Source organism: Leptopilina boulardi, unplaced genomic scaffold, assembly GCF_019393585.1.
Source record: "Leptopilina boulardi isolate dan_hultmark-lab unplaced genomic scaffold, ZJU_Lbou_2.1 LbouV2_368, whole genome shotgun sequence".
Classification (NCBI taxonomy): Eukaryota; Metazoa; Arthropoda; class Insecta; order Hymenoptera; family Figitidae; genus Leptopilina; species Leptopilina boulardi.
This window is the reverse complement of record NW_026137938.1, coordinates 2,285,563-2,300,890: the sequence shown is the minus strand read 5'-3', so window position 1 is coordinate 2,300,890 and position 15,328 is coordinate 2,285,563. Positions and strand designations below refer to the sequence as shown.

The 15,328-nt window shown below is 26.3% G+C and overlaps 2 protein-coding genes and 1 long non-coding RNA gene across 7 annotated transcripts in view; 1 reads left to right on the top strand and 2 right to left on the bottom strand.

Annotated features, from left to right (window-relative positions):
• Positions 1-198: 198 nt before the first annotated feature.
• Positions 199-8,010, bottom strand: LOC127287094 (ATP-binding cassette sub-family C member 5-like). 5 transcript variants are annotated; one of them, XM_051313835.1, is made up of 25 exons: positions 7,660-8,010; positions 7,296-7,392; positions 6,940-7,068; positions 6,565-6,723; positions 6,300-6,447; positions 5,976-6,209; positions 5,715-5,888; positions 5,504-5,651; positions 5,276-5,424; positions 4,993-5,103; positions 4,555-4,665; positions 3,913-4,046; positions 3,383-3,826; positions 3,123-3,249; positions 2,912-3,060; positions 2,708-2,841; positions 2,460-2,647; positions 2,101-2,377; positions 1,868-2,021; positions 1,669-1,797; positions 1,298-1,574; positions 1,066-1,228; positions 807-990; positions 552-744; positions 199-478 (listed from the first exon to the last, which is right to left on the bottom strand). In XM_051313835.1, the coding sequence occupies exons 2-25, from the start codon at positions 7,355-7,357 to the stop codon at positions 218-220; spliced, it is 4,239 nt and encodes a 1,412-aa protein (XP_051169792.1). In that variant the 5' UTR covers positions 7,358-7,392; positions 7,660-8,010; the 3' UTR covers positions 199-217. The 5 variants fall into 5 exon arrangements, with proteins under 5 accessions (XP_051169792.1, XP_051169794.1, XP_051169795.1 ...); XM_051313837.1 differs by having other exon boundaries at positions 7,680-8,010; XM_051313838.1 differs by lacking the exon at positions 4,555-4,665 and having other exon boundaries at positions 7,660-8,009.
• Positions 8,011-8,715: 705 nt separating this feature from the next.
• On the bottom strand, positions 8,716-15,321 carry LOC127287102 (heterogeneous nuclear ribonucleoprotein H2-like). Its single transcript, XM_051313855.1, has 9 exons — positions 15,154-15,321; positions 14,526-14,795; positions 14,267-14,410; positions 11,811-11,949; positions 10,552-10,721; positions 10,215-10,456; positions 10,019-10,138; positions 9,806-9,935; positions 8,716-9,665 (listed from the first exon to the last, which is right to left on the bottom strand). The coding sequence occupies exons 2-9, from the start codon at positions 14,782-14,784 to the stop codon at positions 9,574-9,576; spliced, it is 1,296 nt and encodes a 431-aa protein (XP_051169812.1). The 5' UTR covers positions 14,785-14,795; positions 15,154-15,321; the 3' UTR covers positions 8,716-9,573.
• The window catches only part of LOC127287115 (uncharacterized), a 57,110-nt gene continuing 53,737 nt past the window's right edge, over positions 11,956-15,328 (top strand). The window contains exon 1 of the long non-coding RNA XR_007843834.1: positions 11,956-12,624. This is a non-coding gene — a long non-coding RNA (uncharacterized LOC127287115). The remainder of the gene's footprint in view (positions 12,625-15,328) is intronic.

Here is a 15,328-nt window from a genome sequence, read left to right as displayed (position 1 = left end):
ATAAATTTGTATATATAATAAACAAACAATATTTATATTATTAAATATAGTAGTATTAAAATACATCTCTGATATATAAAAAAAAAGATTATAAAAGTTTATATAAATATTTATAAAATCTAGCGTAGTTCTTTTTTAGATTATAATTAAAGAAGCAAAATGTTAAAATAGAAAAAATGATTCTTTTTCAGTAATAAATTTTTTTGTAAAAATAAAATTAAAATTTTTTAATTGATTCTTCAATACTCATCATTTTTGAGAATTTTGATTCTGGATTTAAAATAAGATCCCTTGGTTTATCAAATTCGACAATTCTTCCATTTTCAATGACAAGTACACGATCACATGACACAACTGTTTGTAAACGATGAGCTATTATAATAACAGTGCAATTTGGAAATTCCTCTCGAATTGTATAGTCAATTATTGCACTTGTTTCAGGATCCACTGATGCTGTTGCTTCATCCAACAATATTATCTGCAAATAATAATAATAATAATAATTTTTAAAATTTTATAAATTCTTTGGAAATAAATTTTTTTTGACTTACTTTACTTTGACATAAAATTGCTCTTGTTAAACAGAGAAGTTGTTTTTCGCCCATGCTTAAATTATTGCCACCTGATTTTACTGATTGTGTCAATTGACCCGGCATTGAAGCAACTTTATCCTTTAGTCGCGATTTCTCGAGAGCTTTCCAAATTTCCTCATCTGTGAATTGTTCAAAAGGATCCACATGAGATCTGTAAAATAAAGTTTTCTTTAAATCTAATAATTAAAAGTAAAAAAATTCACAAATTTTTACCTAATTGTTCCGCCAAAGAGAACGAGATCTTGAGGCACATTAAAAAGTTTACTTCTAAGAAGTTCGAGATCAATTTTTGAAATATCAATTCCGTCAACTGTTATTTTACCTTCGGATAATTCACAAAGACGAAAAATAGCATTGACAAGAGAACTTTTTCCACCTCCTGTTCTACCGACAATACCTTTAAAAAATTATTATATTAATTTTATTTTTGCAAAGAATAAAAATAATTTTGAAAATAAATAAAATTTTATACCTATTTTTTCGGCATTATTAATTGAAAACGAAATATCATTCAATACAAATGGCAAATTTTCATCATATTTCATTCTCACATTTTTAAATTCAATTGTACCTTGAGTGGGCCACTCTTCAGTGGGAGTAATTGTAACTTTTAATTTATTCTCACTTTTTATTGTCTACAAAATTGTAATTTAATAATTAATTTTCTTTTTTATTTATTTTTTAAATTTCAAAATTATACTCACTCGCAAAAAGGAAGAAATTCTTTCAACATTTGTAAAACGAGCTTCAAGCTCGGAAAAATTTCTCAATGAAAATTGAAAAAGTCCAGTAGTTTGCGCGACAAATGCCAATGCCAAACCAGCAAAAGCTGGTGGCAAATGATTCTTAAAACCTATCACAAATAATAAAACAATACACGTTGAAAATAATGACAAAACATCAAATCTTATTGCTAACCATCTCGATGCCATATTACGAAAATATTCATATGTGCAATTTTGATCAAGTAATTCTTGAAATCTAAAAACAGAAAATAAAATTAGAATTTTTTTTTTTTAAATTACAAAAAAATAATCTAATTTGTAAATATTCAAAATAAATAATTAAATTTTACTTGAAAATAAATTCCTGTTCTTTGTTAAAAGCACGAATTGTATTAAGTCCTTGAGTTGTTGCTGTTATTGAACTAAACACTGGTGAACGTGACGCATTTTCTAATCTCTTCAAATCTCTCATACTAATTCTATACAAAAAAAAATTAATTATTTAAAAATTTCGATAAATTAAAATTTAATTTACCCATCAATATTTACCTGAATATTCTACCAATAAAGTAAAAAATTCCAGCTAGGAATATTAAAGGAATAATAAACCATGGAAGAACGAAGCAAATGATAAAAATCGTAAAAATACAAGTGAAAATAGTCTGTAGAAACATTTCGAGTGATATTCTCATTCCATTATCAACTGAAAACAATTTTTTTTTTTTCAAATTTTTCAGAATTATTATTTTGTCACGTTAATACAGCAAAAAAAAAAAACTCACCTACATCGATGTCGGAGCTAAATAAATTTTGTATTTCACCACTTGGTGTTGTTTCGAAAAATCGAATTGAAGAGCCAATCATTTTTTGAAATAATTGACGATGCAAAGCAATTGCCGCTTTCATAGTAACACCAGTGATTGCAAACGCTCGCAATAAACTTGTTAATAAAATAATAAAAATACAACTCGCATAAACAATTTCATAGTAATTAAAATTTGGATTATCATTTATATTAACTGATTTCATTGTTTCATTTCCAATTGTAATGTTTGCAATCTGAAATTTGTTTTTTTTCTAAATTAGAAATTTTAATTATCACTTATTAATTTTCCTCGCTTGTAAATAATAGTTTACTTACTCCGCCGCCTTCTTTTAACCAAAAAGCCAACCAACATGAACTAAATGTAACTGAACCGATGTTTAAAAAAAATGACAAAAACAATAGTAAAACAATAAAATATCCACCAGCGGCTTTTATATAAATGTGAAAAGTTTGCGCCGAAATATCTCTTCGTTTCATATTTTTCTTTGTCATTAAACTTTTGCCTGTAAAAAAACAAAAATAAATTCAATCCTATTCAAAAATCCAATAATTTTTAAACGCACCAGTTCCATCTGTTTTGTCTGTTTTATTATCATCGGCAAAATTTTCCCTTCCTGGTGAATTTCTCATATTTTGTTCACATTTTACATTTGACGCTTCTTCCGTATCCGATTCTTCTTCCTCGGTTTCTTGATCTCTAAAAAAAATATGAAATTTCATTTAAATTCAACGAAATTATTAATTATTAATATTAAAAAAATATTTACTCTTCTGGAGAACTATCTTGCGAATCAACAATTGTATTTTTAACCATTGCGGCATATTCTTTATCAGCGTGCATCAATTCCTCATGTTTTCCATGTTCGATTATTCGTCCATTATACATCATGTATATATCGTCGCAACGATTTAAATACTGAAATTTATAATAATTGAGTGTTGGCAAATAAGGGGGGGAAAAAAAAATTACAAACTTACTTGCATTTGATGTGTTACAAAGAGAATAGTTTTATCTCTCAATGCGCCTAAAATTAAATTTTCAAATATATAAACTCCAACATTAGTGTCGACAGCGCTTAGAGGATCGTCGAGAAAATAAATGTCGCTATAAAAAAAAAAAAATACATCATTTTTAGAAACAAAATTATTTATTAATATTATTTTTTTTAAAAATGTTTTAGTTTAAAATGTCATATTTTCGGTTTTTATCAAACAAAATTGATTTTTAAATTAATTACCGATTAGAATAAAATGCTCTGGCAAGTGCGAGTCTTTGTTTCTGTCCTCCGGATAAATTAACTCCTCTTTCGCCAATTTCAGTTTCATCACCGCTTGGCAACATATTAATATCATCCTTTAAACTACAAATAGAGAGAGCTCGATAATAACGTTTTGGATCGAATGCTTCACCAAATATGACATTTTCTTTGAATGTTGCATTTATAATCCAAGCTTGTTGTCCAACATAAGCGCATGAACCATTTCTCATCGCTTGTCCTGAAATCATTCGCAATTGTCCTAAACTTGCCAAAAGTAAACTTGATTTTCCACTTCCCACGTGACCACAAATTCCAATTAATTGACTTTTTCCAGCTTCAAACGTTATATCTGATAGTATTTCAACTCGTCGCTTTTCCATAATTAAACGCTTTGATTTTTTCTTTTTCAATTTCATTCCTTTTCTAAAAAATCAAAAACATTTTAATATTATAATACAGATGTTAATTTTTTTAAATAGTAAAATTGTATTTTAAAAATTAAAACTTACTCGACGGAATTAACTGATGACGGTCTCGTTTCAAAATTATCATAAACAAATTTTCCATTTAAAATCGATAGTGCTTGAGATCTTACTATTGGTTTTGATACATGACAATTTGTTTCTTCAAGAAGCAATACACTCTATTAAAATAAAATTTAATTAATAAAAATTTAATTTTCAATTGAAAGTGGAAAAAATTTTCATTTATTGCTAAAAATAATTGAAAGACTCAAAAAGAATTGATCATATATTAATTATTCTAATAAATTTTGTTGTAAAATAAACATTTTTTTTCGAGTCTTTACAGAAACACAAAAATAAAAATTAATCACAAATATTTTAGTATAATAATTAACATGCACAAAAATAATGCAAAGCCATTACAAAAAAAATTAAGCAATATTAAAAGGAAACTTAATTTATAAAAAAAATCACTTCCCTTTGCTTCTATTTAAGTTATTTTTTCCATAATTATAAAAAGAAAATATTTAATTTAACACACGAAATTGAAGACAAAACAAAGCGTTTTTATAGAATTGCAAAAAGAGAATTTGAAAATAAAAAAAAGCCGAAACAAATACAAAATAGAAACGCAATTTTTATATTGAATTCATTGAAGCGACAGGAAAGAAAACTAGAAAAAAAAACCTTAAATCTGTTGAATGTTAAATTTCCTTCTACAATGTTTAAGAGAGCAATATACACAACTGTCAGGGCACTTCGAGTTTGTACATTAAGAAACGATAATAGAGGAAATACCTGTAAAAAAAAATTTAATATCTCACTAAAAATTCTATCAAAGTAAAAAGTATTCTGAAAAAAAATAAATTCAATGGATAGTGGAATCATTTTTCTTCTTCGGAGCATCTTTTTTTAGTTTTAAAAAATTTTTGCTTTTTTTCTTTTTAATCTGATAAATGTGAAGGTGATGGCTATAATATTTCATGCTTTCTTTTTTAAAAAAAACCCTTCAACCTTAAAAACCATGTTAGACAAATAATAATAATTTTTCATTGTTAGATTTGAACTGCACTACAAAAAAAAAAAATTTTTTTTCTCTAATGAAAATTTATATGAAAAAAAAACCTTAAAATTGCTAAAAGCAATACGAGCAGGTTTATAATCTTTTGATCCTTGTTTAATTTCAAATGACGCCTGTGATAATACGATGACAATGATTGATAAAATGGGAAATGCCTGAAATTTACAAAATTCTAATAATAATGTCGATTAATATATAAATATCTAAAATAAAAAATTTAGGAATATTTTATTAAAAAACTGTAAATAAAAATAGTTTTTCAAAATAGTAGTCAAAAAAATTGAACTAAAAAAAAATTGTTAGAAAAAAAAAAATGTAAATACTTACTTGTGCCACCGTTAAATTATCACCCGTTGATAGATGAGTTAAAAATGTGACAATAGTCGCAATAATTGAAACCGTAGGTGTTAAAGAAATAGTTGTACTATCATAAAAAGCAAGTTTCGATAGCCATTTTTTTTCATCTCGACGAATTTCTAAAAGAAAGAAAAGAAAATTTTTACTAAACAAAGAAATTTAACAAATAATAATTGAATAATAATAAAATAAAATTACTTGAAACTTCTTCAGTGATAAAATTTTCTTGGGCATTCAATTTAATAAGTTTTATACTCTCTAAAATATCGCTGATAATTTTTATTCGTATATCAGTAATTTTTAAACATCTAGATTTATAATACTTTGTGATACGTGTCAACAAATACTAGAAATAATAAATTTTATTAAAAAAAAAAGAAATTAAATATATTCTTTTTGTTCTACTTACCTGTAAAATGTAAAATAAAGAAAAAACTATCATTCCCAAAAGAGCCATAGGACTGAGAGTATAGAAAATATAAATAATTCCACAAATTGTCGCCACTGGACCGCCAACAATTTGAGGACCGTAAAGCATTAAATCAAATGCTTTTTGTCCATCCGATGAAAATACATTAATAAGCTGAAAATAATTTTGAAAAAAGGAACATTATTAACCAGCATTATTTATATGTCAAAAAAAAAATGTCTTTTTGAAATAATAAATTACCTCTCCGGTACTTTTGTTTCCAAGGCTGTTTAATCCTATAATTTTTTTATACAACAATGCCAAACATGCGGACTTTAGTCTTCTACCAGTTGTTATATTCATATTCCAACTCCAATTTATTAATGTCAAACGACAAAGTTCACAAAATATTAAAAGAAGCGCCCATTTTATTCCATTCAAATATGATTCATCAGTCTCTTGTAAATATTCTAATACTTTTCTCATTAATATTGCCTGAAAAAAGAAAAATTAATTATTCTTTTTTTCTCATTTAATTTCAAGGAATTTTTTTTTTTGTTCATAAATTTTATTAAAATTACTTGCAGGACTTAAAAATCCAAAAATAACGGAACAACCATATAGAATGCATGAGAGAAGAATTCTTGTTCGTGCAAATCTCCATGCGACTAATGTAAATGAAGCTCCATCTGAACCTCTTCTACCTAATTCCTCTTTCCAAAGAATTTCCAATCTGACAATTCAAAATCGTTTTTTATATTTATCAATATTAAATTTTTAAAATAATCTTTTTCAAAATTTAATAAATCCTTTAAAAAAAAAAAAAATGTGTACTTTTTTTTCCATATACCTTTGACAATTATAGGCACAAGAATTGAATATCGATGTATTTGGTAAATCATTTTTGTCAATTCCCTTTCGATATGCCTTCCAAAGATATTTAGTGAACCACGTTAAATAAATAAAGGAAAATAAACCAACATTGTCCTCGGGTGGCTTTTCTTTTTCTCTAAAAAAAAAAAATAATTTTTCCTACATAAAATTTATATAAACAATTTTTATGGGGTCTCAATTTTAATAATTTATTTATTACTTTTTCAATGACAATTTAAAAACAATTTTTTTAATTTGTTATTTACTAAAGAAACAAATAATTATGTAAACAAGAAGATAAAAATTTATATTTATGTAAATTGAAAATACAAATATTTGCTATTTATCTTACTTCACTTTTGGACGTAAAGGTATGAGATTTTGAAGTGCATTATTATAACGATTTGAACCACGACCTGGAACGTATTTTATTGTTTGTTTTGGAGTTTCTTGTGCTATTTGTCCTGAATCAGTGTTTCTGCTATTTAAAAAAAAATAATAAAAATTTGTATTTATTAAATTAAAAATATTTTAATAATTTAATATTATGTATTATTAACGATATAGAATTTTGTTATAAAAAATAAATGTAACACTGTCCGTTACAACTTTATCTATTTTAGATAATTGATATCCGATAATTTTATCTATAAAGGTAAATGACCTTTTAGAAAATAAAAAAATTTTTAAAAGTTAAAAAAAACTCACCTTTGATCAAGCATTCCTTCACTTTCAATCTCATCTTCTTCATTATTTCCATTGTCAGGCATTTTTATTTTTTTTTCACGCAATTTTTAAAAAAATTCTATAAAATAATTTAATTTCATCAGATTTAACTGTAATTGTATTTTTATCAAAAATATCTACACTAATATATCTATTAATACAAAAAAAAAAATAAATTAAAAAATCTTATTGACTTGATTTAGAAAATTTAATTTGACTTATAAATAAAAAAAAGATGATAAAGAATCTATTTTGCCGATACGGTTAACTTTTACTGTTAAAAACAAAAAAAAAATGTCCTTCAAAAATAGTTTGTGTGATAAATAATTATGCATTTATGACTTACTTATTACAATAATAACATACTCTCAACAATTATTCGTTTTCAGTCTTGTATTATCATTTCCATTAAAATGATATGTTATTATCATACGCACACACATTTAACATTTGACAATAATTTATCTGTTCTATTTTCTTCTTTTACGTGCGTATATATATATATATATATATAAATAGAATCAACTCAGATAAAATAAAGAAAATGTATGTATGTGTTGTATATATTATTTCACATTGAGAAGATTTATAATTTATTTAACATTAAATAAAGAAGCTTTACTAAATAACTGTAAATGCAAACTTGAAAAACACTTGCAGCTTAATTTATATATGTGTAATGCATGTAAATATTGTAAATGTATTTGTCAACTCAACAGGTAAAATAACAAGTACTTTCAAATCATAACCTCTAAAATTGCGCTTGCGTTATGTTGATTACGCTCATTGGTCCCTTATACCCGCGTAAATTTGAAATATTTCTTCTTTTTTTTTTTTTAATAAAAATTAGTATTCACTAATTTTATAATTATTTATATTTTTAAATACTTTTAATTCAAATGGGGATAAGAAATTAGATTTTGAAAGCAAAATAATTTAATGGGTCTTCACATCTTCTTTTCAGTTCTCAATTTAACAAAAAATAAAGAATTAAAACTAATAGATCGAAAAAATTAAAAATTTTTAAATAAATATTCAACTTACAATTTGATTTATAATGAAATAATCATCAGCTTTTCTTTCCTTCTGTCATAAATGATAATTTAACACTGGTTATCATTATACCATTCACAAAAATTAACTTTTATTAATTTCAACGTAAAATGATATCTCACACACGTGAAAAATGATATATTATTTGAATAATGAGTGACGAGCGTAACAATATAAGTTTAAAATAAAAATTGTAATTAGTTAAACCACAAGTTAGACTGATAAGATAACAAAAAAAAAAAAAAACACAAAAATTAAGTAAAAGTTTGATAAGATTGATTCAAACTTGTAAAAAAAAAATGTAAATAATTGAATTTCTCAAACGGGGCAATAAATAAAAAACACGTGCTTTTTTATTATTTCACACGTTTTATTATCATCAAATAAAGTACAATTTACATTTACAGTGCTTACTTTTCTCGGTGTTGTTTTATATTTTTTTCATAATTAAAAAAAAAAAATGAAAAAAAAAATTGCATTAATCTATATTAACTAACTTACGGTGAAATTGTTTTTGCATACAAAATATAAGTTTAATCACACTTTTGATGGTGCAAATAGTAATTGTTTCAATGATGAAATGAAATTTATAATTTTTAGTTTTAAATACTTTTTTCCCCTACAAAAATAGAGTTATGATAATAAATTAATCATAACGTATTTATTTATATTAACAAATATTTCCTTCTTTTTTTTTTTTTTTTTAGTCGGATGAAAGTATTTAAAACAATTAATTGATATAAAAAGCGTGTAACTTAAATATATAATATGTTTATATATATATATGTAAAAAATGGTAATTATGTAATTTTATCTTAAAAATCCTTCGAGTCTAACGCAATTTGACTTGTAGTTTACAAATTATTAGACAAATAATTTCAATAAGATTAAAACTACGAGTTATTTAAATCATTAACAGAATATTAAAGTACTTATACGGTACTTTTGATCATTTCATAATCGATAAATTATTATTATTAATATGCAATTTTTCACACGTACAAGTGTACGACATTCTCTCTTTCTCTCTTTCTTTCTAACAAAAATTCTAGTAATTACTGTTTTGCCTTAAATTTAGCTTCTATGCGTAAAATCATTCCTTTTTTTTTGTAAAGGGTATTGCATGACTTATAAATTCAATCGCGGACATTTGTTTTCAATGAATTTTTTCTTTTTTAGTCATCGAGGGCATTTTTTTTCTCCCCCTTTAAAAACTGTTATAGTTGCTTCCTCCCAATTGGCTGTTTCCATAGCCACGATTATTTGGCGAATATCCTCTGAAATTGTTGCCGAGACCAGCTACACGTGCATTAAGAAGAAAAAAATTTTTTTATACTTTTTTTCTATTCATAAAATTTTCGCTTTTTTCCCCAAAAATTATTTTGAATTTGAATTGAATTAAATATTTAATTGACAGATAAAAAAAAAAATTTACTTACAACCACAGAAATTGCTGATGCCTCCAAGGGACATTCCACCGCCGCCTCCACCACCGCCACCACCTCCGCTTGGTCCATTAGAAGAGTTCAAAAACAGTTCAATGTACCTATGAGACATGTGACTCTTATCCTATTAAAAAAAACGGAAAACTAAATAAATTTGTACAAATAAAATTTTGTAAAATTAAATTTTGAAAAAAAATATATAGAAACCTTTGACATTGCTTTAGCAGCTTCCTCATGAGATCCAAATTCAACGTCAGCCTCTCCTGAAGCACGACCACTGTTCTCCAAAATAATTCTGATATTTATTGGCACTAGAGGCCGGAAGAACTAAACAAAATAATAATTATTATTAAATTAATAGAGTTAATGTTAAATTAATAAGATTAATTTTTTAATTAATTACATCAGCGATATCTTGTTCCGTAGCTCTGAAGGGAAGTCCTCTCATATGAACGCAATGCATACGGGAATTTCCGCCTCCATTCCAATTGTCACCGCAGTTTCCTCGGAAATTACCACCGCCTTTCATATCCATTCCACCGCCTCTCATTCCCATTCCACTTCCGCGTGATGAAAAATTATTACCACCACCGCCGCCGCCTCCTCCTCCACCGCCACCACCTCCCCACAAACCTCCATCAAAATCTAAAATTTTAAATTCGCTATAAAACACAGTAATGAAAAAAAAATAAAATTTTTTTGTCAATTTAAAAAAAAAAAAAAGAGAAAACAAAAATAACCTCTGTTTCGTGCATTTCGTCCATTATTGTTAAATCGATTCATTCCACCGAATCTGTCGCGTTGATCGTAAGGTGCTGGTCGACTCATTCCATTCATTGGACCACCTCGCATTTTTGGACCAATACTAGCGCGTACCTCAGATAAACTGCTTCGGAAGATTTCGATATATCTGTTGATGATTGACAAAAAAATGATTAGAAAAAAACGTTTTGTAAGTGGAAACCCCCCCAAAAAAAAATACTTAGAGCATTTGTCAATCAGAAATTTTTAAATACAAAAAAAATGTTTTACATAATACGACAAATACTTATTTATTTTTTTATTCTGACAGAGTTTAAAAATGCCATTCCGATTATATTCCACTTGACCAACTATGATTTAAGGTCTTTTTCAACGTCACCAGATTTTCTATTATTTATTTTGTATAACAATAAAAGAAAAAAGGTACAATCTAGGTCGCGTTCGATGATAATTCTTTACATACAATTTTCTTCTAAATAGTAATAGTAAATAAAATAATAAATTTTTATAAAAAGTATATTTTAAAATTGTGCATTAATTTTTTAAATTTAATAAAAAGAACCAAATTTTTCTTTTGCAAAATTCAGATATTTAAAGTGCACTTATAATTAGAATAATAATAATAATAATTGATTACCACCTGAGGCGTGCCCACCCTTCGTCGGTTGAAAGTCTTAGGGCAGCCCTACCCACCTCCCATGGGGTCTGAAGATGGTGAAAGGGGGTACCACCTCCCGCCCAGCACCCACCCTTAGGGTTCAGTAGGGCCAACAGTACTTTGCTTACGTAGATCTCATGTTCTCAAAAAAAAACCTTCTTTTCTCATCTGTTCTCTAATATAATTAAACTTACAAAAAATACATTCTGATCGAGTTGGAGTCACTTTTCAAAAATTATACAATCCAACTCATTCAGAAATAATTCTTAATATATGAAGCGACGACGATTGTAAAAAGAATAATTAAAGGAGTATTTTCATTTTAATCTAAACATGTCGGTGACGTGTCATAGTTGGCAAATGTGTTAAGACCTGTTTTTATTTTTTTTTTTTTGACAATAAAAATTCTGCCAATTTTAAAAAAAAATTATACTGGAGGGAAAAAATAACTCTGTCCCTTTTGTAATTAGGGGAAAAAAAAAAGAATTGTAAACCTATTTATAAAAAGTATACTACAAAAATGATATTGAGAAAAATCATAAGTATACCCAAAACCCAGCTCTAGCATCAGTGCCCCACCTGTGTCCTATCTTTTCCTTGTGTTTCTGCAGAGCGCGCTCCGCAACATCTTTGTTAATAAATTGAACGTAAGCCTCCCCAGTACTGCGGCCCGTGAAGTCTGTTGGTAGCGAAATCCCGTTCGGCAATATCTCCAACCCTGACCCACACATAATCAAACAACCATTTTGTAGCGATACGCCCAATTATCAATTCAAAAAAAAAAACAAATCTTCAATTTATTTTCAAAAACAAAAAAACCCTTACACAAAGCGAAAAAACAAACCATTTTTTTTGTGTGGCGTCCAAAAACATTTGAAATAAAATCAAATTTTCTTTTTTATTATACTGCAAAAAATATTTATGAAATAAAAAGGGAAATTTCAATTTTTCCACATTTTACTTTTCTCATGAAAGAAAAAAAAAAGGCTGTTTCTATTTCGCCCGCTCGGGCGAACTAATTCATTTCTGTTATTTCGCCCGTCGCGGGCGAAATAGATACGACTGTGTGAACTGGCTATTTCGCCCGTCGAAATGAATGTGTTTTAGAAGACGGGCAAAATAAGAAAAATAGATTATTTCGCCCGTTCAAGATAAAATCGAGTATCTGGAAGACGGGCGAGTATATTATTTCGTCCGTGAAATGTTTAAACAAAAACGGGCGAAATAATCAAAATACAATATTTAGCCCGCTAGGTATAAACAGCTGTTGTATATTTCAATTTACAAACTAAAATTATTTTAACTTTTATTTTGCAATTCATGTTAAATATCATATATTTGATAAACAAATTTGATGGTCTCATTAATTTTTTGTGTTTCGATAAAAAAAAGGGTTTTTCTGATTTCTTTCTCAGCAGAATCATGGTTTTATATATCAATGTGAGATTATACTCCGTATAGTATATTCTTTAAATATTGAAAACGACGGTGCGTTGTTTGAAAATCTATTTGGTATCGAAAGTAGTTCATATGACATTCTTTATTTTGATTGTCTTCAATTTTATTTACTCGTTGAATTTAGAGATGCAAATATACAAAAATTTCAGAAATAGTCGATTTTTGAATTCTTATTTAAATTACAAAATTAAAATCCACAATTTTTATTACCAAAGTTTAATAAACAAAATTAAAAAAAAATTTTTTTTCATTTTTCATGAAAAAAATTTTTTAAAATGATTTTTTCAATTTTTAAGAAAAATTTTTTTGCAATTTTTTCGTCAACAATTTTTAAAAGAAAAATTTATAAAAAATATTAAAAAATATTATTAATTATTTGAAAAAATATTAATATTTTTAAATCGATGACGATCAATTTTAATTGTTTTCGACTTCAACATCGTAATTTTAATTAGTTAAATTTAATAATTATAATTTATAATTTTAATATTAGATTAATTTTTTTATAATTTTAATTATAATTATTTACCATTACTATAAAATATTAAATTTTTTTAATTATTTAATAAGAGTAATTAATACCTCTATAAATATATTAATTTTTTTTCCAATACAATTTCTTAGACAAAATAATTATTATTCTTTAAAGTCACGTCTCAAAAACGTGTAAAATAAATATTTGAAAAATCTTCAAGTTAATAATTACAAACAAATTTTATGTTACAAATATTCTCAAAACTTTAATTAATAAAATTTTTTGAAAAAAATAGAAAATAATTAAGTATTAATTTTAAGAATTTAAAGAATTTTTAAGAACTTTTTTTTAATTTAAATTTCTTCTATTTTATTAAACCAAATACTCCAAAAGATATAAATAAATAATATTAGACCTATACTCAGACGTCTTTTTTCTATCCATCTTATTTGTTATATTTAAAAAAAGTAAAATTATTTTTTCTCATTATCTAAAAAACAGCTGTCTATACTTAACGGACGAAATAATATACTCGCCCATCTTCCAGATACTCGATTTTATCTTGAACGGGCGAAATAATCTATTTTTCTTATTTTACTCGTCTTCTAAAACACATTCATTTCGACGGGCGAAATAGCCAGTTCACACAGTCGTATCTATTTCGCCCGCGACGGGCGAAATAACAGAAATGAATTAGTTCGCCCGCGACGGGCGAAATAGCCACTCCGAAAAAAAAATTGGAAAATTGCGCTACGTACTTTTTTGAATTGAATTAACAGAAAAAATTATTTAATACAAATGTAGAAAAATCAATATTTCGTTTCTCCTGAGTTTTAGGAATCAAAAATAAAAAAAAATGGAGGAATTGCAAATGACTTACGATTTTTTTTTAGTAAATTCGTCATTTTTTTAAAGCTACTTTTAATTTATTTTCTCTATTCTGTTATTTTAGAAAAACAATATCGTTAATCAAGAGCATGAAATATCCTCCGAAATTTAATGTCTACTCTCTCTATCGATGAAAAAAAAAACAAAATGGAATTAATATTTTTGAAAAAAGTGCAAAAAAAAAAATTTACAAAACCAAAAATTTTCCATGTACCTGAGAAAAATTGAGCGATCTCTTCTTTAGAACAACCAAATGGTAGACCTCGTAGCCTAACACATCCGTCGTCCATAACATTTTCCAAATTCAAACCGCTTCGTTTCACCACCCAATCCATTTCTCCTCGTTTTGCTTTGAATACTTTGGAAAAATAATAAATTAACGCAAAAAAAACAAAATCACGAGAAAAATCAAATTCATTTGTTTTTGGATAAATTTTTTAGGTTATGTTAAAAGTTACTTATTTCCTTTTTACCTTCAATATAACGATGTCCCATATGATCTCTATCTCTTTTGCACGCTTTTTCAATATCTTCCTCGGAGTCCATTTCAATGTATGCTTCACCACTGGGTCGTCCTTCTCGAGACATTGTCATATGAATACCAGCTTTTCCATGTGAAATACTGCAGTCGCCGAAAAATTTCATAATTTCATCGACAGTTGTCGACCATGGTAAACCCCTTACCTTCACGACATAACCCTCATCATCTTGATCTCCACTGTTATTTGACATCTTTATGTATACTATATAAACAAATTTAATTATCACACAATTTGTTCCCCAAAAAAATCGAAATTCACTAAACACTTTTAAAAACAAAAAGTTTCAAATTACAAAACAAAAAGAGAATGAGAAAAAAAAAATGTCGCTAAAATCACCGCCTTTAAAGCACGCGTTTAGTTTACATCATATTGAAAAAATTTTCAATTTACTAAAAGCATAAACATTTGTTAAATATTGAGAAAATAAGTAAAATTATCATAACAGTTATTAATTAGAATTTTAAATAAGGGTTAAAAAAAAGGAAGCGAATATTATTAAAGGGACGCTAACCGATGTATGAATTTTGTAAAAATGAAATCACACTGTTTTACTACTTACGAATTTATTGCAGATTTCTCGATTTGTCACCTTTTTTTTTTTTTATAAATAAAATATAATCCAGTTTTTATTTCTCTATTTTATATAGAATATAATTCTAAAGAATGTCACGAAACACAGAAACAATGAAAATTCACTGCCAAAATGGCGGAAAACAGTGAAAAGGAAATGCTTC

Excerpts from the sequence above, each read along its gene's own strand:
- LOC127287102 (XM_051313855.1), bottom strand. The coding sequence starts at position 14,784 with ATGTCAAATAACAGTGGAGATCAAGATGATGAGGGTTATGTCGTGAAG. Across the intron at positions 10,139-10,214 it reads CGGAACAAGATATCGCTGAT|TTCTTCCGGCCTCTAGTGCC; the intron begins GTAATTAATTAA and ends TATTTTGTTTAG. Across the intron at positions 9,666-9,805 it reads CATCAGCAATTTCTGTGGTT|CTGGTCTCGGCAACAATTTC; the intron begins GTAAGTAAATTT and ends ATGCACGTGTAG.
- LOC127287094 (XM_051313835.1), bottom strand. The coding sequence starts at position 7,357 with ATGCCTGACAATGGAAATAATGAAGAAGATGAGATTGAAAGTGAAGGA. Across the intron at positions 7,069-7,295 it reads GAAGGAATGCTTGATCAAAG|CAGAAACACTGATTCAGGAC; the intron begins GTGAGTTTTTTT and ends TTTTTTAAATAG. Across the intron at positions 4,666-4,992 it reads TTGCTTTTAGCAATTTTAAG|GTATTTCCTCTATTATCGTT; the intron begins GTTTTTTTTTCA and ends TTTTTTTTACAG.